Consider the following 22590-nt stretch of genomic DNA (forward strand, 5'->3'; position numbering starts at 1 on the left):
GTATTTTTTACTAAAATACTTTACTAAAAGCTAGTAACCATTGAGGGACGTGGCTGTGTTGTCCTGTTACAACAATTTATGTGATATGACCACTGTTGGAAACTTTATAGGGCTCCCAACGGTCTGTCACTTGGAAAGGAACACAAGAAAGAAGAAGAAAGATCGGAAAAAGGGAGCTCGCGCCTACCCGAGGGGAATGAGCAAGATGAGTCTGGAAACGAAGTTGAAACGAACAAGTACTAATTTTTTGATTTCTCTCAACATAAAAGATTTCTAAAAAATTCAACCACGTTTCAACAACCACAAAGTCCTACACCACATTAACTTGCTTCAACCAATTAGCCTTGAGGTATTTGGACCGTTGGTTATTGCCCACATTGAATATCTGACCTTACTAAACCTTTACCAGCCAACGATCTGCATCGTTAGTTGCTCATACTTCGAAGCGATACCGAAATGATCAATATCTTTAGGCTGTGATCTTCGGGTGATCTTAGCTGCAGAGGATATCATGTAGGAAGAAGGTGTCGAGAATAATCTTGTGCTTGCAGGACGCGGCAACTGTTTGGTGACGCCAGTTATCAGCCATCAACTCGAACTGGCAGTGCAAATGCTTATCGTGGACTTGGAGCTACGTGTCCTAGCTATTTAAATAATGCCAGGAAAGCAAAGAAAAAGTCAGCCGGGCATTAGTCATGTCACATTTATTTTAGCTATCAGCCGGGTTTCTCCCATTGCCTTAGGTTCAATATTTTACAGCACATCTGAGACCATGCGAAGCTGAAGGATCCATTCCATGAATTTGTGATATCTTTTTCTGCTTCTACTTTGGCAGTACTAGCTCAAAGGTCTCGACCAATCATTTCTGGCTTAGTAGGTCAGTCAGCCAGATAGCTGGATAGTCCGGATGGGATTTGAACCCTGGCCTTGCCGTGTGGATCTCGTTATATCATTGTGATATCTCTTGATAAATATTTTAGATAATTTTTCAATAAACATTCTTACCATACAAAACTCCCCACACAATCGTACACTTACCTGCAAATTATCGGCCACGTTTCTCACTCAATCGAACAACCCGCGCCGCACAGCGTCGAAATATTTTTTATCGGTATTTTGTTTTTATTATTTGATTTCATTTCTATGCTTTTCCCCTGTCCCTGCACAACACCAACATCATCATCACCGCTACCGCCACCGAACTAGCTTCCGGTCAATTGATTTATAAATACGTGTTCGCTGGTTTCGCAGGCTGGCAACCAGGCAACCAACCTAGGCCCATTATTACCCAGTGTTCGTACCGCAACGTTCGTTTGGTTTCTCTTTTTGGGGGTTTTGGGGGTTGTTCTTGTTCTTGTTTTTTGTTTTGTTTTTGTTTTTACAAAAGAGCGAAAAAAAGTGTTTCCTAACTTATAGACTAAAACCGTAGTACTGGTCACACCGCCATCCCGTGTGTGTTTAACATTTCTGTCTGTGTGTGTGTGTGAGTGTTTGCAACGATGTTTAGGTCATAACGATACAGCCCAAAACTGCAGTGGTTACGTTGCACCACACCACACAGGGAGGGGAGGGTCCTTCCCTCCCCCATCCCTTTACCCCCCCCACCCTCCTTTTTAGGGCTATTTATGAGTATATTTATGTTAGAGATGTACACACGTCTCGGCCTGTGGGACGTACCGCCGGGAACGGTTTCTACTTGGTTTGGTTTTGCGGCCGTTCGTTCGTTCGTGCCGGGTGCTCCTGTATCATGCTCCGGTTGCATACATATCTATAACCATAGTTTAGCTACCACCTACTTCCACTGTCGCTTGGCTCCACAAGGAATGTTATCTAGTAGTTAGGGGTCATTTCATTTTGGGGTTTTGTTGTCTTGCAGCAAATGGCCTTCGCCGCCGGTTGTCGGTTGCACAGTGAGAGGAGCTATCGGGCTATTAGGGCTGGCTAGATAGGTGTTAGACTTCGCTCTCTCACTTAGACACAGCTCGGGAATGAGTTTGGTTCGCTTATAGTTTTTTCCCCCATACGCCAGCTGGAGCCCTCTCTCTCTCCTTCGCTCGGATGGCGCAATCTGGGTTAATTGTGATAAAGTTTACTCACTACTGTCATCTACTGTTCGATAGTTACGTTTGATTTGTTCGTTCTAGCTGTTTGCTGCTTTATGCACTTACTCTCAACGTTTGCCGCCACCGGTCTGTTTGAGTTTAGTTCTTTTTTTTTGGTTTGGATTTCAGGGTTTCTAGCTTCGCTACTGCTAAACAACAGGTTTGACACCACTTTCTAGCCTTTTTTTCATTTTGTATCTATTTGTTCGTCAACAAAACACACACACGCACAGCTATATCTCCCTACTGTACATTGAACCGTGTTTTTTCCTCTTCTAGTTGCTTGCTTACTCAATAAAACGATCCTAGCAACCGAGCCCATCTTGTTTCACGAGATTGTTTGGTAGCGCTTCCTTTTGTTTTTTTTTTATATTAAATTTTTACTACTTCCATTATCTATTGCTACTTTTTTTCTTTCTTTTTGTTTCTCCTATTTTTCATATTTTGTTTGCCAATTTGTTCTGTTTTGCTTTTTCTTCATTACTTTTAATGGTGTACTTGGTTTTGTTTCTCCTTGTTTTTGTTTAGTTTTTCTTTTGTTTCTCACGCTATCCCACTATCGGCAGTTGTGCTTGTGGTACCTTGGTACACGGTACACTTTATGGTTTTTTTTACGGTTTTGCTTTATAGGTTACTCAGCACCGAGCTACAATTATACAGTGTATGTCACTTCTCCTTCTGTTTCTATTTTTTTTCTTTCTTCATTTCTTGTGTGAGATGTGTGTTTGCTGCTTGTTGTTTTGTTTTTCACTGTACGTTTTACCAAATTTAAAATAGTTAAATAGTTTTCCCCCTGTAATGATTTCCTTCCGCGTTTTCCGGTTTGGTTTTCAATTTTTTTTGTTTCATTTTTAGTTTGCCTTTGTGCGCCATTCATTCCATAAACAGTTCACCTTTCGAGTCGAGCCTTCGCAAAGCCCTTGGGTCAATTCCCCCTCCCCCCTCCCTCCCCTCAAAAAAAACCTCACTGTAAAACGTGTAGACAATGTAGGCTTGTGTTTTTGTGCGGGTTAGACCGGTGAACTCTCCCACCAGCCGGTTGGTTCCGCAATTTCAACGTGTATCTACAGTAATCGCGTGTGCCTTACGATAGCTAAATCCGCGCGCTTGCCTATTGGGAAGAATTGTCTCTTGCATCGCTTGTCGCCGACCTTCACGTCCCGGACCTACCTGAAGAGTAAGAGAGAGCGTTCTTACTTAAACAAACGGCGCATACCATGCAAAAAATGTTTCACACCATGTTTCGTTTCACCGTGTTTCGATTCGATTAATGTTTTGTTTTAAGGCCAATTTCGCTTGTGGGTTTCTATGCTCCCGCCGCATATATTCGCATATTCGGTAAGTTCTACTTGAAGTTGAAGGGCACCGTGTTTATGAGTTGAGAAGGTGATGGTCGTGATCGAAGTTTGAAATGAATAAAGAGCTCTGTGTCTCTGTGTTGAGGGAGGTGTTTTGTGGTTCGTCGTTACATGCTCTGCGTCTTATTCAGTGGAATTTTGGTGTATTACGTGGTGAGTGTTTGTTTTGTTCGGGGTTGTTCATCAAGTGTAGGGAACCGTGGTTGGACTTGGTTTGACCGTGCACAGCGTAACTATGTGTTGGTGGCCCTCAAATAATCTCCGGTACAGGTGACAACGTATCCAAGACTATTGTAATTCTACTGTACAATTATAGGTAACATAACCATCAGTTTATCCTAGGGAGGATGGTTGCATATATTCATTTATCTACGCTAGGTCATCTGATACATCTCGGTGTAGAAATGATAGCAAAAAACGGTTTGTCAGTGGGATTTCACGATATTATATAGGTGCTGCGACTGGATCCATATCATATCAAAACGGTTCTAGCATTCTCAGTGTGGGGTTTGGGATGTGTAACAATCGTCGGTCGGTTGTTTTTCAATAAACGAATGGAATGAAACCATATCAGGAGTGAGTAAACAATATAAAAACAGATGGAAAGCAAGAAGAAGTGATGGTAATTTTATTTCATTTTGTTGTACAAGTAACAGCAAACTAAGCCATGTTTGAATTTCACTTTCAAATCCCATCCAGCCATCCCAGCTGAGCCATCCGTGACTAAGAGATGAAAATTTCGCGAATCATCTTCTGTAAGTCAATCCAGATCGTATTAGTAGGCTCTCCTATGTAGGAGAAGCTTACCAAAGGATCGAGCGAGCGGCACTAAAACCTTGGCCACTGATTTACGCATGGGTGATTTACAGATAGTTGAATGTTCAAACTTCACCTATCTGGGGTTAAAAGTTAGCACAGACAACATCATTGATGTGGAGTAACGCTCATGGGTGCTGGTTGCTTACTGGTCATATTACAGCCTAAGCTACGTAACGAAGCTGAGACTATAGACAACATTTATAGTACCAGTATTCACATCACAGAATCTGAGACATGGACATTGTCCAAAACTGTCAAATCCCTCTTAGCAGCGTTCAAGGGGAAGATGCTTTGAAGGATTTTTGGGATTCCTTAGGTGTGGAAAGACAATTAGAAGATCCTTTACAATGACGAGCTCTATGAGCTGTATGGTGATTTCATGTCATGCCATGAGAGTGGCACCGGACGACCCAGACCGTAAAGTCAAGGCCATCCACACACACATGTGGAGGCGTGGCAGGCTCAGTTTTAAAAGAAATTATTAATAATTAACCACATGAATTGCGCTGTATAAGCACGCAGGGCTTATTCTTGGATGGATCAACTTCAGACAAATATTGGACAAAAAACAAGAATTAAATGTATACATTAAATAACGATTAAAATTACAGAATCAATTATTTCTAGGAGTACGGCACTCAACTAAATTTGGCCCAGCAAGAATTTATAAGTTCTTCCTTTGCTTTGCCAACCAATCCGTCAAGAATGGTGAGAATTCCAGTTTGATACCGAACGAATAGAAATATACGACAGTGTTCTCTTGATGCTAACGCAATTGCACAGACACTCATTTGAACGTTATCTTCAAAATGAGTTCCAAATGAGCGCCATAAGACAACAAGAGCTATTGAAAATTTCTCGGATGGAAGCGGTACTTGGTACCAATGTCAGTTAATACATTGCCGATGTTTGTCATTCGAATTGCATACTTTAAGGCTCTATTCCTCATATTGGCCAAAAAGCCCTGTTCTAATCTGATGATTTTGGTGCTTGATATTATTGCAAACCATTTGATCGATGAGGTTTGAAGATGTTGATAACCACCCATTTTTGTTTGTAAACCAACAGACAGACAAAAAAGGGTCTCGCATTAGTTAAATTTAATTACACTCCCCTGAGCCGCGTTTCAGCGGTACTTAAATTGACGATTTCGGTCGGCAGTTGTTTTGAAGCCACCATAAATCCAAAAGACAACAATGTACCGTCAGCGGCGTGAGGTTTTCGTTTGGGCTTTAATTTTGATGACGGAAGTTTTGCGCGGCTTGTTCTTCTGTTGCTCATCGAGCTCTAACAGGTTGTAATGGCCTATCAGGAAGGAAAAATGTTTAAACGAAAAACAAAAAGCTCCCATCTCACACGACAGAACGAGGGCGAGAAGCTGGCCAAAAACCACAACTCATAATGGCCCATAAAAGTGTTTCGGCGCGTGGTGACGAGCCAGGCAGTTTGAGGCGCTGTTTGGTGCTTTTTCCTCTTTACTGGCAAGGACACCACCACGCGGTACAGCAGTAATAAATACGTTTGTTTGACACTCTTTAGAAAACGCACAGTCTTAAAGTTCCATCAAACTGATGTTTGCAGTGTGTTCGGCCGTTTTTTGTGGTTTCTCGGAAGCAACCAATCTTGGAGTTGGCTGTAACAGCTCTAGCCTGACTCCAAACCTGATTGGACGAACTTCAGAAGGTCCAGAACGAGCGATTGTACGGATTTGAGTCCGATTCCTCTTTCGTGTGCGTTTTGGTTTGTTGCTCCAATGCCGCTGACGTCAGCGCGGGGCAAAACTGGAGTCGACCGGTTCGCTGATCAATAATGAAAACATGTCGATGTTCGACCCACCCCCGGATCACGCCACCCCCCTTTCGGTGGACCACATTGTTATTGGGGGATGTTTGTCACTTCCAGTCGACGGTGCGTCCTAAACGACGGACTGACCATATCTCTGCCCTCCCTTTTGGCTTCCAAAGCTTTAGGCACGCAATGTGAATATTAAATTAGAGCCACTATTAAATATAAATAAACGTCGTACTCACACACAGACATATGCAAGCTTATGCTTGCACCCTACGCCATAGCCTTTTTTTTTGTTTGAAGTCAAGAAACGGTGTTAAATATTTTTGACTCATACAATGCGAATTTTTGTTTTTCTTTATCTGAGCTTTTGGGCTAAACGCTCACCAAAGAATCGGTGTATAATCGGTATAAAAATTTAAATACTTCTTACGCCCTTTTTGAGAAGACTCCAGCAAGCTCTCGGGTTGGCGATTGGGTGATAGTTTTGAATTATGCAGTTCTGTCAGGGATGTTGAGCATCGCCCGCTGAGTGTCCATATCCGCTTTCTAGCGTCTCGACCGTGGCTCCAGACCACCAGGATTTCATGGAAGTGCCAAAAATACTTCTAAACGCCAATAATAGATGGCCAGAACTGGGGATTCGTCTCATCTTCTCTTTCTCTCTCCCTCCGTCGCCGCCCCCCCCCCCCCCCATCAATCGATGTAAATAAAAAGGCAGACAATGCTGGTGGCGCGAATAATCGTTAAATAATAGAGCGAGCGTGAGCCTTGGCGCAGGAGATTGGAGCTGTTCCCTTTTTATCGGTTGAATTTACGAATACTATCGCATGGTAGCTTCTAAAGCGGAAAGGTCGAAAGCGCACTTAGTAAAATCGACAGTCAGTCAATGCGGGTCACCGGAGGTTAGCTGTTGCAGTGGTTGGAACGATACTGACCTACTACTACTTTTGCTGTCAAAATAGCTGCAGCTGTGAGTTGCAGCTCGCAAGGCGGTTTCAGTAGCGTAACTGGCAGCAGCAATCGATTACCGATTTGCAGTTCGATGGTCAAGGAACCATGGCTTGAACATTTCAACCAAACTTTCAATGCCACTTAAGCATATCCACCCACTCACACACATCTAACGGGCCGAAGGTCGCAGTGCATAATGGTGAGCTTTCGTAAGTGAAGGACCCCCCGAAAGACTCTTTCCCCAGCTGGTTGGCTGGGGAACACTGTAAATTGGTGTTGTTATTGATTGCTGGGACCTGATGCTTGGTTGGTTCTATTTTTGTCTCTAAAAAAGAAAGCAAACGCTTAAGCGAAAGATTTTCAAACCAAACCTCGCTTTCGCGCTTTCTCTTCTGCTTCGTATTGCTTCTATGCGTCTTCTGCTGCTTCGTATTGCTTCTATGCGAAAAAAAGGTTAAACATACACACCGATTTACATCGGTAGCGCATGTGTGTGTGCTCTCAATATCTCTAATGGGTACATGATCTTTAATAATTGAGCACCAGCGGGCGTGCCCTGCGATGTCAGCCGAGTCACCCATCGGCACCGTACTGCTCCAAAACGAAGAAAGGATTAAATATTTCATTTCGTTCGATATTGACCAAAAAAAAAAAAAAAGGAAAGGGAAAGAGACACACACCAATTTCATCCATTTGACAAATTTCGAACGAAGCTCGTCTCCACCCATCGTATTACCATCACCACGGCGTAAAGGTGCTTCCAATTAAACTGAATTACAGCCGTAGTTACGTAGGGCGTCCGATGGTGAGCAAGCACAAATAAACAGTCGTCCCGTCCCTCCCTCCGCCACAAACCAAAGTCGGGAAAAATAGGGTGTGTGCATTCGGGTGGGGAAATTACACACCAATTTGGTTATGATTATTATTTCAACGCGAGTCGAGTAATCATTCTCCAACCATAAACCTATCCCGAAAGTTGTATCGACGTTCGCTTTGAACTGGCTCATCGATGCCAGGCTTATCAATAGTTAAACCCCTTTTTACCTACAGTAAGCACCAATTAACATCTTCCAAGTATCGTCCCCTGCGTTACGGTTGTGTTGACGTGTGTTTGAAATAACAAGTAGCGTAGCTTAATAAGCCTTAAACATTAGTATGGTGTCGCGTTAAGTAAAGACACCGGGTTGTTGCTAAGGTAACACAAAGGTAATTAAATGATGGTTCCTCGGTTAGCATGCTAACCCTGCTGGTAATTAACTTTCGAAACAGTTCAATTATATCGTAAAATAGTGCGTCCAAACGAAAATGGCGTCATTAGGTGGCGGCTCTTCAGACATCCGAAGCTCTAAGCTGTTGTGAAGGTGGAAAAATGTGAAGTGTTGAAGATGGAATTGATAAAAACAAACTTTCACCAGTAATTAAATGGTTTCGATAGTTTCTGTGTGACGATTTAGTAATTAACTCCAAGTGCTTGAGACGAGCAGTTCTAACAAATTAAGTAGAAAAATAAATAATAAACCTCCTCTTTTGTTAACCAGCCACTCTTTAAATTCAAACACTTATGTATTGTTGCCTCTGACCATATCCCTTCAAAACCCTTTTTTTCTTTCATTTGACAACACAACATGATCTTCAAAATTCCTATCTATTGATCAATCCATCGTGCTAGAACCACACTAGAAAAAGGAATTTTTGCAATCAATTTTCTTTATAAAAAGTAACCAAAAATATGTCAAATTTTATTTAAAAATATGTCAGTCAACAGTCAAAACCAGAAAAAATTTACTATCGAAAATTACTAGCTTGAATAGTGCAAATAGAAAATACTATAAAAACCACAAAACTAAATTAATTATTTAGAAAAAGATAAACAAAATGATGATTTAGTTGATGAATATTGCATTGAATAGATTTTTTTTTTATATTAACCAAATACCCCAAAACATTACAACATGATTTACAACTCAATCAATTATTTGGGTTGGGTTTAAATGATTTTAATTAAATTGCAGACAAATTTATATTATAAAAAGAAGTTCTTTCGGTGCAGTTTAAAGTTAACTAGATGAATAATGTTCAGTTTCATTAGGATGCCAAATTTCAAGATAAAAGTGATTTTTTGACAATTTCTATTATGCCTTATAATGCTATTATGCTCTACACAATAAATCACCAAATCAGTTTTTTCGTGAAGTCCTTTTGTGATAAGAACAAAAAAAAATTATAAAGCTAGTCCGCGCGTAGTTGTAATGGATTTTTATTTATTAATTTATTTATTACTTATTAGTTTCTGAACGTAGGGAAACATCAGAGTCCTGCAAGATCCGAATGTTTACCAGTCGATCATCACCGTCTAGGTCGAGGATATTGTCGGACATCACAGTCCAGACAAGGACGTGTTGCAACCAACTGCAGATAGTGTAGAAGGCTTGAGGAAGGCTAAGATACTCGAAGCACATGGAGGAACATTATAAAATATCCGATTCTCGGATGAAGACAAACCTCCAAGCACTGAAAGGTTGTAATGTGCACCCCCGATACAGACCCTCGCAAACGGCATGTCTACGAATTTAGAGGCCGAAGTAACAATCAACGGATCGTCTGAGTTCACCCTGAACAGAGCGTCCTTTTTAAAGGTTTGCGAGAGAAAATGTCTTCAAACCAATGTAAATTGTATCCTATTTTTGTAATTTAAATAATAAGTTTTAGAAATTACTTTTTCACATAACCTGTTAAATCCAAGATTCCCAAGTATGGGTCCAAAGAAATTAAATTCGAAAATGAAATGCTAACCAGTTTAACCAGATTGTACTAGCTCGAGCGCATGCATTCTACCACCCCTAACAATCCCGACACACACAGCCTTCAACTTCCCGGAATAACAATCCAGACTGCAACAACATGACCGCGAGCTGTCCGCGTTCGATCAGGTGGAATGGTTTAATTTGTTGGTTCAACATCCCGAACGGTCGTACGCGTCCCATCGTTTGTTCTTTCACACCTGCGGGAAGGCACGAGTTCGCTAGCACTTCGTACACGTAGATGGTAGCTTTAAAATGATCCAAACCAATCCCGGGTCCCATGCCATGGGGATGGCGTGTACGAAGGCCTTGAGCATGACCACTGCCATGGATCGGTTGAACGGTGGAAGAACAAGCAAGTAACTTTTGGACAGTTGACATTTAGACACGCAAGCGACAAACGGCCACACCACGGCCAGAAACACCGAAACACACTGATCGGATGAGCGTGGCGTGCGGGATGTCTGTTTCCTGCAAATAACAGTCGCTACCAAGCGACAACAGTGGGTGCCACCGGGCCGTGCCAGTCCATTAGGGGGAAAAAAACATTTGGCTAGGAGTTGAAAGTTGTTCATTTGTGGCTTAATGAAATCAGAAACTCACTCACTTTATAGCAAATGTGGAAGGAAAAACGGATTGTTCTTCGTGTGGGGATAAATAGTATGAAATGGGTTTATACAATTCTTTCCCCTCCGAAGGTCACCCGTAAGTGGATGTGATGAATGCCATACGTGTCAAAACAGCTTTCAACTGTATCGTTTATCCTTTTTTGACGAACCTGGCTGCCATCAAAACCTTAAGCCGCTCCACCGACTACCAGCTGACCAGCTTGAAGCTTGGATGGTCGAATAATTTATTCCACTCGCCCAACTGAAGGAGACTGCAGAAGTCATCAAATTAAAAGCGAAACGGCACAGCAAAGCAAAGGACCTTTGCCAACCAACCAACCAAACTTTGTCCCATCATCGTAAACAATTCCAAACCGACCACCAGCACTACGGTGATTCCCACCGGTGGATGGATTTGAACGTTTGGTTTGGGAAAAGTTTAAAAAGGTTAAAAATTACTTAAACCGAGATTGTCGTGCGACTTTTACGCTGCAAACGCTAAGTGCAAACACGCAATCCACTAACTGGCAATCCACCGTCCGAATGCTCCCGACAGTCGAGTCGTTAGTGCTGACCGAAGAACAAAAGCCCCTCCCTTCTATTATGACGCTCAGAATGATGGAATTTATATGCAACGGATTTCGGTACAACGAGCCCGAGCTTAGTTAGCTTCGTGTGGCGCGATTGACCTATTTCCTCAACTATCCGAATGGGGTTTGTGTTCCGCTTTTGAGGCTGGACTTTTTGAGAAGGCACAGTTCATTCGACTCGAATCTCCGTCCAGCTTAGAATGGGTTTTATGGGAATTGCGTTTCCACAAAAAAGGACATCCAGACACACACACGCACACACGGGCACCACTGTTGGAGACACGATGACGATGGTTCGTCTCCGTGGAACGGAACTCATTCGCATAAACAAACCATATTCTTCTGTAAGAAAAACAGGAAATCAGGATGGTTTTATTTGTTTTCTTTCTTTCCCTTCTTTCCAAACTGCTTGCCTCAGTCTTGTTGTGATTGTGGCCCGGAGACCGATGGACATCGTCGTAGAGGCTTTTCGCCAGCAAGAAACCAAGCCGCCTGTTTGTCGGCTTAAGTCAGCACCACCACCACCACCACCGCTACCACGCCCAATGGCTCCCATACATTTCCAGCAGGTCCTTTTTTTGTTTCGGTCTGTTTGTGCCGCCCGTTACCCGAGCCAAATGATGTTTCTTCTTGGCGAATCGACTTGCGAACTTTCCTTTTCCCATCCACCCTGCGTGCAGTTGACCCGTGTGTGTACCCGTGTGCGGTTTGCCCTTTTTAAATAGCTTCCGGTTGGCTGAGCACGCCGAGAACGACTTTTCCCAGCGTGTGTGAGTGTGCTAGTTGAGTCTTTAATGGGAAATGCTGTTGAAAAAGCGTCCCGGCTAGACACGGTTGACAACGAACGCCGTACGGAGCACGAAGCACAAATGAAAGAGCTGCTGCTCTTTTTGTTGCAAATTTTCACTTAATACTTTCATGCAATGTCGGAAGTTCTCTTCACGTGGCATCCATGATTGACGTAGCGGAGGGATCATCATGCATCATTGTTGCCGGGTTTTCCTGGGAGCCTCAGACCAGGAAACCTCTAGAGAAGCCTTAAAGACAAATGTGTGCTCACCGGTACGGTCAAAGCTTGCGAAGACTTGGTTGCATTTGCGTTCATAATGGTAAACTGGCCTCGTGCACCACTACCATTGTTCGTTAAACAACCATTCTATAATAGAAGTCGGTTAGAGTCACTGCAGCTGGTACTGGGCAGAGCAACATAATTCCGTTTAGCCTTGAACACATGTTGTTGTGTTTGCGTTGGTTAAGGTACGCATCGGTTGTTTGCTAAGCAAATCGAAGGATGATCATTGAGAAGGAGATACATTCTAACATGATTTTTTTTTTGCTGTTACTCTGTAGTATAATCTGTAAAAATATTATTGGAATGTTTAAGTATTTAGTTTGTGAAAAATTAACGAAAAAAAAGTAAAACTAAAGCAAACGACTAAACGAAACCGACCGAATTACACGTTATTGCTTACAAATCACCAGGCGTCTCCATCGCGTCACGTGGCTCCACCGCGTCGAACAACGTGTCGTTTTGACGTGAGCTGTCAATAACGCTAGTTTTGACCAGCACTGACAGCATGTGTATATATTTTCTTCTTTCCGCTAACCATGTTCTATCTTCTCTTTTTCGGTTGAATTCTCCGCCCTTTTGTTTTCTCTTTCTGCGTTACATTGGGTTTATGATACTTAGCTTTTATACACCTAGATATTTTCTTTTTTGTTTTAGTTTTTTTTTGTGTGTTGTATATTGTCATGCACAAATTATCTTTTCTTTGTTCTGTAGCTTTTCTAAACGAAAAACAAAACCAGGGAAACTAAACTAACAAAAGCTTAAAACACAAAAAAGCGCTTTTCTACGCCTACTTGACATGCTTCAAGCATGGCAGAAGGTATGGTCAGCATGACAGATTTTGCACCAGCCTGCTAGTATCGGTGCGAAAGAACAGCACGGATGGATGGATGGATATGCTTGCCGTGGCTTCTCAGGAGAGCAATTAAAAATAATAGTTACATTCACCGTTGCGTTTGCCAAAAAGGCTTGCCGATAAGCGGACAGATTGCGTAAGGTTTTGATCGTACGTCCCAAAGTGACAGTTGAAAATTATTTTTAAACTGATTTAAAATGGCAACGATTTTTGCCCCATCCGGAACTGAACGGGGGGAAGACAGACAGACAAACAGACAGACGTGCGACGGTACGGTTCTCTCGGGGGGCAAATAAACTCACCGTCACGTCACGACCGTTCCGTTCGGAGTGGTCGGGCAATGGGGCTAGGAGACCCACGGATGTCCATGCTCCAACGCATAAAATGTGAAATCATACGTAGTACCCTCAGTAGAGCTATTAAGGAATGTATTTTTATGCTTTGTAAACGCAATTTTTTCCCCAACTAACACGCAAACATTTTTCGTGTTGGACGAGTAGGAACAGCATGTTGGAAGGCAAAGTGAAGAAGAGAGTAATTAGAGCATTAAATATGTTAAGTTAATAAACAAAGTTATTCAAAATCATTCAACCCATAATAAAGAGGCACAATCTCGCTTCAGCTCGAAGCCAATTCACGAAACATCGAAACGCTAAACGGAACTGTGGGTTAAACAATGGTCGCCACAAATGAATTGTTGTCCTTCCATTACAATTTGCTCCGCTTGTCAGCTATCATCGTCAGGGCTGATGGTGCGATAAGCAATTATATCTGATGCTTCCTTTAGAGCGGTTTGCCTATTATCTGGTTGGAAAATCATAACAAAGCAACGTTCTTCTGGACTGAGCCGGGGAACGAAGGTACGTTTATCATCTAACCACCAAAGAGAGGCCACAAAATTGATGTTGAAGGGATAAATCAAACGTAACGGGCCCCGTGAGCCACGAAGAGTTGAGAAGCTGAGTAACTGACAAAACAGTTGTCTTTAAACCAACAATTGCATTACAAAGCTTCATTTTTCATCTCACGAATAATACCAAAAAGGCATTAGGATAATTGAGATCAACAACCAGCAAGCTAGATAAAATAGTTATTAATCAGCCTGCATGGTTATTTACGCAACGGTCGCCCGCTTACGGTACTATTGAATCTTTAATGTTGATTCAGTTCATTGACCTTACCAAATGCCACCGAGAGCGAGGCGAGGCTTACCGGCCGATCGATCGATCCAGGGCATGATAGTACACACCGCAACTGCTGAAAATAATGAACCATTCGCCGAGCGCTTCATCCGAATCTTGCTTGTGAGAAGTTAGGGAGCGAACGCCAACCTACACAATGTTGGAAAGGTATTCTCATGCTTTCTCATCCGTACTGTTTACGCTTCAATATTCTCAACATCTTCATCAATGACTGTGACTTAATGTCAACACCGACATTACTGCCAATGAGGTGGTAGCTGTTCAAAGAACTTATTCTCGAATGTGTTATACGCATTGCTTTTAAAGTGTCGCGCTTGACATTTGGATAAAGCTAGAAGATTGAGCAATGTTTAGCGCATCCTCATCAACTCGAGTGATTATTATTGCTTAATTTCAAAGGATTTGCTATCCTTAAAGCCATCTGCGCCACACAAACCTTGTCATTTGAAGCGTATCATCTGTCTGCTGAGCTACTAGCATTGTGTTACTGAGCTACTGAGCTAGCTCGAGCGCTCACCTAAGTGAGATGTGACCTTATTGAACCTTAATAAATGAGAGGCAAACAGTAACGGAAAACGAAAAATAGGTATTAAGGAATTACTAATTATGAAAAATTAATAAAACATTAAAGAAAGCATACCGAAAGCTTGATGCAAAAAAGCAAAGATTCTTGAGTTTTCTTTGAGGGTGACATTGTTTTTTTTCCTACCAAACTTCATCCCGCATTCAACCTAGATAATCTTTTTTAACAATGCTCTTACATGCTTGTTAGTTAAACTTTTACATCGACCTACTACCACCTACTTACATGCTATCGGTTCGTGGTTTTTTTTTAATCTCTCTCTTTCTCTTTCTTTTGCTTTCTATCATTAACTACTCTCTTAGCTAATTGTTTGCTTACTTAATCTTAAACGCTATGTCTGTTTGTCGCCCTAAACGTATTGTTACCCCTTACATTCTTCTTGTTTTTCGAAGTTTTTTTCTTTGCTTTCTTCTAGTTTTTGTTTCGAAAACAAAGGCTAAAGGGCTTTTACGCACACACACACTATTTAGTTTTCGACTCTGACCGGTGTGTTGTGATGATGCTGGGTTTTCTTTTTGCTATCTGTTTGCTTGTTAATTTGTATTTTTTGTTTGCTGTTGCTTACGTACGTTGCTTGTTCTACTTGGGGTTGAGTTTATATTAGTTTTTGGTTTGATTTTCGTTTTGTTTGTTTGTTTACTTTGTTCGTTAATTTGACACCCTAAAGAGATTGTTTCGCCTCACGCCTTGCTCTGTGTTCTTGCCACGCGTTACAATCGCCACCTTAAAGCCACCACCGAGTTTTGTGTGTGTGTGTGTGTGATAGGTCGCGTCTTACCATAACCGATCGTTTAGCCGCCTTTTTATGGGGCGGTCAGTTTACTAGTTTTTTGTTTGGTCTTTCTTCCTAAGCCTGATGCTGCTGATGGTGTTTGATGCGTATGGCGATGTAAACGAGCTTGCAAATGACTGCTGCTGCTGCTGCTACTGCTACTGGCTCACGTAGTGGTCGTTTGCTGATCGTACAACAAGCTTGCTCAGACCCTTTTGCCCCATCCCATAAAAACGGTACGAGAGGTTTAAAAGGCATTTCGAACGGAGTGTGCGATCTTGGGAAGGGTTACAAAATAACAAAACAAAACTGTAGCACAATTTCGCAACCTTTCTTTGGCCGAAAAGCTCATTGCCTGAGTATTGGTGTGACCGTGCTTTTTTATGTGTGTACGTCCATTTTCTCACGTCCTGCCCGAAACTGGCCGAACGGGTGTTCGTTTATGTGTGTGTGTGTTTTGTTTTTTAAGTCTTCCTTCTTTTCACCCCATTCCTTCCTTTCCGTCCACCTCCTTGCCGTACCTTTATTCACTTTGTAGCGCTGTTGACGTTGGCCATACGGTCTGCACGATTTGTGCCGTTTGCGGATACTTATCAGCCTATCTAAAGTGCCATACCGTCCAATATATGTGCGAAACGATGTTGGGCACCGTTGCCGGACGACGGGTTTTGGCTGCAAATTATCCAACCGAACAAAATGCGAAAAAAATTGGACGAAAAAGATTCGGCCCCACGATGAAGTGGGTCAAACAAACAAACTATCCATCCGCTCCCGCTAGCTCCGGAACCTTTAACTCTACTATTGCTACTCTATTCTATTTCTAGCGCTTGGTGACGTTTAAGGGATGTTCGTGATCGGTCAACCCGTCAGCAAAAGGGAATGGGAAAAGGTCACGCTTTCTTGGCGGAATTATTTTAACCGAGAGAAGAAAAGAAAAACATCCTTCTCCAGCAGAAGGACACAATCTTGTAGCACCGGTCCAGTGTGTGAGTTGTTCATTTTTTTTTCATTCTTACTATGCTTTCAACACCATTCGATTCGCTTTTTGCTTTTGCGCCTGGTATGGACGTGGCCAGAGCCTGAAACGCAACAGTACCACGGCTCGGGAACGTATGTTTTAACCACTATGTACAGCTTAGGTTGGGTGCCACCACGAGCACCCATAGCATCGTCCAGCGATGATTTCAATCCTTCCTTCCCTAACTCCGAAAATGTTGGTCAAAGCAGTAAAACTTCCTGTTTTCCGTGTGGCAAACATCCCGACCTTTACCTACCTGTGGAGGCTACCATCCCACTTCACCACGAAAGCCAACGCTATGATCCGCGCCGATCGTGACTGACGTTAACGATGAGATCGTATACAAAGAGTGGGCAATGGTACGGGTTGCGGAACCAGGAACCGGAAGCAAAGCACCCAGCAGTGAACAGCAGAAACAGCGGCGACAGCAACGACCACGGTGAGAGCGTGTGGGATGGGATGGGCGTGACGACGGTTCCGGCGAGTATGGTGAGAACGGCCAGCCGGCCGGGGGACCGGTGGCGCGATCGGAGGGAACGGTGTGGAACGTCGTGGCATGGTGGCGGACACGGCAGGATACCTCGTCATAGGTCGCTACTGGTCGACGGGTTGCCGAGGTTGCTCTCGAGGGTGTCATCCTTGTGTCAGAGTGGTGGCTTGTACACTTCGATCGCCGGTGTCAGCATGTCCACTCGTGTCGATATTGATGAATCACTGCAAGAAAGGGAAAGGAGACAGAATGGAAAAAGAAAGAGTTACATTTCGTGTGATTATTTTTTATAATCTCAACTCTGTTTTATTTTTGTTACGATTTTTTTATGGTTCTCTATGGGTTTTTTACTAAACGCACTCAACAGTTTTTATACATTCTTTTTCCACTTGGCCTTAGGACCTGTAGGTTCATGCCTGCCGTTTCTTCCTTACTAGGCTTATTGGTACCATATGTAGTTCAGTCCTCAGAATATGGCAGATACAGCCCGGATAGGTTTTGATCCTCGGTATTTTTGTATGAAGACCGGCGCCAGTGTCTTTTCTGCTCCTGGGACACCCCACTTTATACTTTATTCATCTTTAAAACAAATTCAAGAAAACTAAAAGACCATTCATTGAGACTAAAATATTGATGAGGTATCATACTTTAAATATGATATGAATATAAATTTAAATCATACTTCAAAAGCTCGTCCTAAACACACTAGTTGAAGACTTTGGGTGTTCTAGGATTCTGTACGAAATTGCGTAATGAAGCTATTTTTTAGCAGACAGTCCGCTACATAAAGAAGCTCAGTGCTCAACTCTTCAATTCTCCAAGGTTTTTTTTACACCATCTAGGAATTTACGGCCACGGGAAATAATTCGTACAGCACATAATAGAACCGCTCAAGGACAATCAGATCCCTTATGTAAAATCTTGTCGTATATTTTCATCATGTTTTCCAAGTGCAGGCAAAATATTACAGTGTTATGAGTTGATTTGTAGGAAACCTTGGTCAAAGTGTCAAGGAGATATATTTTGCCAGCCATTTTCGGTCTCCTAGAATCAGTATTTATCCTTAGTTGTATAATTAGCGCAATGTACAAATAAACGGTCCAGATAGAAATTGATGATGGTCCTTTCACTTCTCCAACTTAATGCAGCAACTACTACGACACCGAGCCACCCCAAAGATTATTTCCTTACTCTTCATACAAAATTAGTCCACCGGATGTGAACTTATTTCGGTCAATAGATCTCTCTCTCTCTCTCTCTCTCTCTCACCCTCTCTCTCTCGCTCGCCTGCCTATTTGCATATTAAATACAATGCAGAGCAGGATTTGTGGAAAATTAAATGTGTCGCTGCATCGCAGCCAGCGGCTAAAAACGGCTGAACAAGCTTCGAAGCGCTCGTTACCTTCAAATTTGCACCAACGCTGATGGCCCACGCGACATCGCTGGTGACGCTGGTGAATCTGCCCAAATAGCCTCCTGGCATGCGATCTGCCATTAAATCGTACAGTCACGTGCATTATGATTTCTCCACTTCGAATCTTTCCGGTTAGTTTCGGGCTGCGAGTTTCTTTCTTTTTTGAAGGTTTTTTCTGTGGTCATCGTCGTTGCTGTTGCTCTGTTTGTTGGCGAGGCACGAAAGCTTATGCCATGTGTTACGCCTCGCGATACCCGGTGGTAATCCAAAGATGTCGTGCAGTACACCATAAAGCGTGTACCTTGCTTCCCACCTCATACCCGCCCTTCATTTTACCCACCCGAATGAAGTTGTTCGTGAGTTTTTCGGGCGTGCCAATGAAAATATGTTTTTAATAAAGAAATTCGTCGCGGATTCTTTGTTAGTCGCTCTTTTACGTTTTTGGTTGCGGTTGATACAGTGGAGCTATGTGCTTCATTCTTCCTCCACTGCCGACAGAAAGCTCGAGAATGTATACCCACGCCAGGGGAAAGGGTCGCGGAAAGAAACCACGACGGGACTGCGACGTCGCTTTGCATTTGGAATGCAAATTTGTCCCATCAAATGATGCGAAATACATTTCACCTTTGCCACATAAATTTGCCACGGAACGGACGGCTACGCGAGTACTTCCGCAGATGAATCATGCTCGCGCTCCTTTTTTTGTGTGTGTTATTTTATTGTTTTCTTGTTTTGCTTCGCAATTTCAGGAAAATAAAATAGATACTTTGGCGAGTAGCGAGTGTTTTTTATTCTTTCTGTCTGTTGATATGATAGAGCCTACCATCTCCTTAAGTGGTAGGTCGGATCGGAAAAGCTTTCTTTTTTGTTGTTATGTGCTTCTTCCTTTCCTTCTCTTTATTTAGAGATGGTTTGTTGTTCTTTTTTGTTTCGTAATCATTTTATTTGTTTTACCATGTTTATTGATTGCTGTAGCATTCACATTTATGTTTCCGTTCATCACCTTCGTTTCAATTTCGCTACCTGGTTTGATACACTTGATGTTTTTTGGTGTATTTTTGTTGTGATGAGCGATCTCATTAAGTTCTTTGATGTTTGGTTCCATTATATATTTCTATACACACCTTGATGCGAACAAGGGTCGGAAGTATTGTTTAATGTATTGTTTTTTTCATAAAGAATAAAAATCAATCTTTTGAATTTTTTTTTTGGCCAACAACGACTAAAAATATTCAAATCACTAGACGTTTAAGGCTCACTGCACGTTCGCTATTTGTTGATGCAATCATCGAGCTGGCTGCCAACATCAAAAGTGTAACCAACATCAACCGAAATGCTTAAATTTATCACCTTCTACCGTTAAACATTGTTAACGCCTCACATTCCCGCGTGTACGTTGGAGAGATTAATTTGGAAAGAGGACCTTATCGAACGTCTTCCTTCGCCCAGCACCGACCGGAAGAGAGTAGACGAGAGAAGGATGGCTGGGTAGGTCTATCAGCACCCGGTAACGCCCCGTATCGTTTTCCTTCTCGCGTTATCTGTCCTTCCATTCGCTTCCATATTTGCATCCTATTTTTCTTCATCTTCACCTCATCCATAATGCCCTTTTGCTTTTTTTTCGTGTTTGGGCTACTTTGCATCGGTAGTACACATCGGTGCTAGAAGTTCTTTGCAGGCTTTTAAGAACGAGCCCCGTTATTGAACCATTTCCATCATCATCATCATCATGGTGGCGAGCTACACCATAAGTGGCGCTGCCATGGCAGCATCGCCTTACCAGTACGTGAACATGAACATCAGCATAATCATCGTGATCGTTTCTTCCGTTCCATTTTCCTGTTTGGTAGCTCTCTCTCTCTCTCTCTCAGGCTCACACACACACACACACACACACAGAACACACTTTCTTCACAACGAGTGCAATAGCAATTTTGGCGTACTGCTAGAGAATTTCTAATGAAGTCCTCACCATGTTAAAGTATTCCGATGAGTGGCAAATTCACCGATGGCGGAATTACACGAGCACGAGGGGTCAACGTAAGCCATCCACACTGACGATGGCCAATATTTTATCGTTTTACACCCAATGTTTAACAATTCGCCTATCGGCGCTTCTTCTCCGACGAATCCTTTCACTGACTAAGGGAGAAGAAGGGAAGACATATAAAAAAATCCCCCAAACAGCTCGATAAATTGATGTATCTTGGGCCATTTCTCAACCAATTGCAGGCTCTTGTGGCTCTGTCCTTTCCCCAATTGTTGTGCCGTTGTTACGTGCCGTGGATAGCATCTTCTTGTGGCGTAAGTGTTGCTCACAATGTGGCTGTGGACGTGGAAACAACGGGGTTCACTACTAATCGGTGGCGAGAATTGAGGGTTTTGTGTGCGGTGTGCGATAAAGGGACATTAGCACGTTTGGGACCACATCATTCGTGAGGAATTCAAATTTCCCGGAATGTTTTCCCACGGAGGGCAAGAATTGTGCCTATCAACAGATTGGTGAATAAATAGTGGGTTTAGTTTTGATTATCTTTTCTAAATAACACTCTCACAGTTTTATTTAAATAAAGTAAATGCAGAGTGGAATAAGTGTAGACTAATTTTGGAATGTAAGGCAGAACAAATAAGGAAAAAGGGTTCAGTTTTGACTGAAGCTCACATCCGAGAGGCAATCTTTAAAGATATTAGCCATGACAGTTTTAGAAAAGAAGTTTTCTCGTATTTTCAGCTCTATTCAAGCCTTGGCGATCAGATGATCCTCTGTCTTGGACTAAGAGTGACAGAACGGTTAAATTGAAAAAATATATTGAGAGCCATGAGCATCGTCAGTCACTCATTCTGAATGATTCTTACATTGATGACTTTGTCTCTGATATGGAGAACAAGAGTTGTAAAAAAATCCATCTATCTCGTCCAAGAGACGAGAGACTACATTTTCTTCTTGTTGGCTTCAATGACCTCTTGGGTCATGCCCGCCATTTCTTGAGCCCAAATCCTTTCGTGTGAAGACTGATGCCACTGTCGCCTATATCTCTGGGTCGCTCGTAGTATCATATGAGAGATGAAAGAAGTCTAATGACTTAAAATTTCTCTAAACCAACCAACCGACTAACCTAGTCGGAAAAATCCTCACCTTTTAGACGGATGTTTTGGAACCTTTCGATCTAAGTTTCACAACGGTAAAGACACTAGAGAACACAGCTTCAGTCTTTTCATCATCACCACCGGTTTTAATATGGCAGGACTGGCACACCTAAACCTCTCGAGAGCCACACTACGATACGATCAAATACGATCAATCAACAGTGTTGGGTGACCTGAATCTGTTCCCCCTAGATCTTGCAAATCTCGAATCTGCTATAATCAGGGTGGTAAGGGATATAACTCAGTGTCTGGGCAGATCTCAGCGCAGTTTTTTTGCCTTCTGGTCACAACTGCTCCAAATGATATAGTTATGCTGTAGTTTATTGTCTCTGTAAACAACAGACAAAATACAAATGAATATGGATGACTGGATGAGATACTTGGAAACTTAGAATAAGAAAATAATCTCAAGTGAGTCACCGGTGTATCGCTGTGATCAGAGTACTTCAAAACGTATCCCCCATGTGAGTGTTCGGGAATAAACATCAACATCATTCAACCCTTGTTTACCTCTAATGATATGCTACGTCACTCTTTCGGGTTCAGTTTTTTTTACCAAATTCACCCGCCTCTAGGGAGTTGAAGTGCTCACGTTAATTTACTTTCTTCCAGCTTTCTCCAATTTTAATATTATGTGTCAGCACGAGAGACCTACCACAATCACCGTGCCTTAAAAACTCAATTCAGTAGGCAGACCAAAGAAATGTCGCCTTTTTCCGAGGCAGTTCCTTGTTCTCGGCCTAGAACCTACCCACTGTGTGTCAAGTGTGTATAGTGAGTGAGTGCTCCATTATTCAAAGCCACGTGTTTTCACAGTGCCATAATTGCCTGGACTGTGTGTGGTGTGTGTGTGTGTGTGTGTGTGTGTGTGTGTGTGTGTGTGTGTGTGTGTGTTGCTCGGCGGATTGCAGGTCGGCGACAAAATGAACAACTCCATCACATTGTGGTGTGAAGGTCAACAGCAGCAGCCAACAAACGGCAACAAAAAACGCAAAACACTTCAACGGCACTCAGGCCGA

General features: G+C 42.5%; 1 protein-coding gene across 4 annotated transcripts in view; it reads right to left on the minus strand.

Annotated features, from left to right (window-relative positions):
* Positions 1-1101: 1101 nt before the first annotated feature.
* Positions 1102-22590, minus strand: part of LOC118502612 (protein tipE) — a 35891-nt gene continuing 14402 nt past the window's right edge. For all 4 annotated transcript variants that reach the window (XM_036034983.1, XM_036034981.1, XM_036034982.1 and 1 more), the window contains one exon: positions 1102-17234. In XM_036034983.1, coding sequence (XP_035890876.1) covers positions 17165-17234 — 70 coding nt within the window. In that variant the 3' untranslated portion in view covers positions 1102-17164. The remainder of the gene's footprint in view (positions 17235-22590) is intronic.

Source organism: Anopheles stephensi, chromosome 2 (genome assembly GCF_013141755.1).
Source record: "Anopheles stephensi strain Indian chromosome 2, UCI_ANSTEP_V1.0, whole genome shotgun sequence".
NCBI lineage: Eukaryota > Metazoa > Arthropoda > Insecta > Diptera > Culicidae > Anopheles > Anopheles stephensi.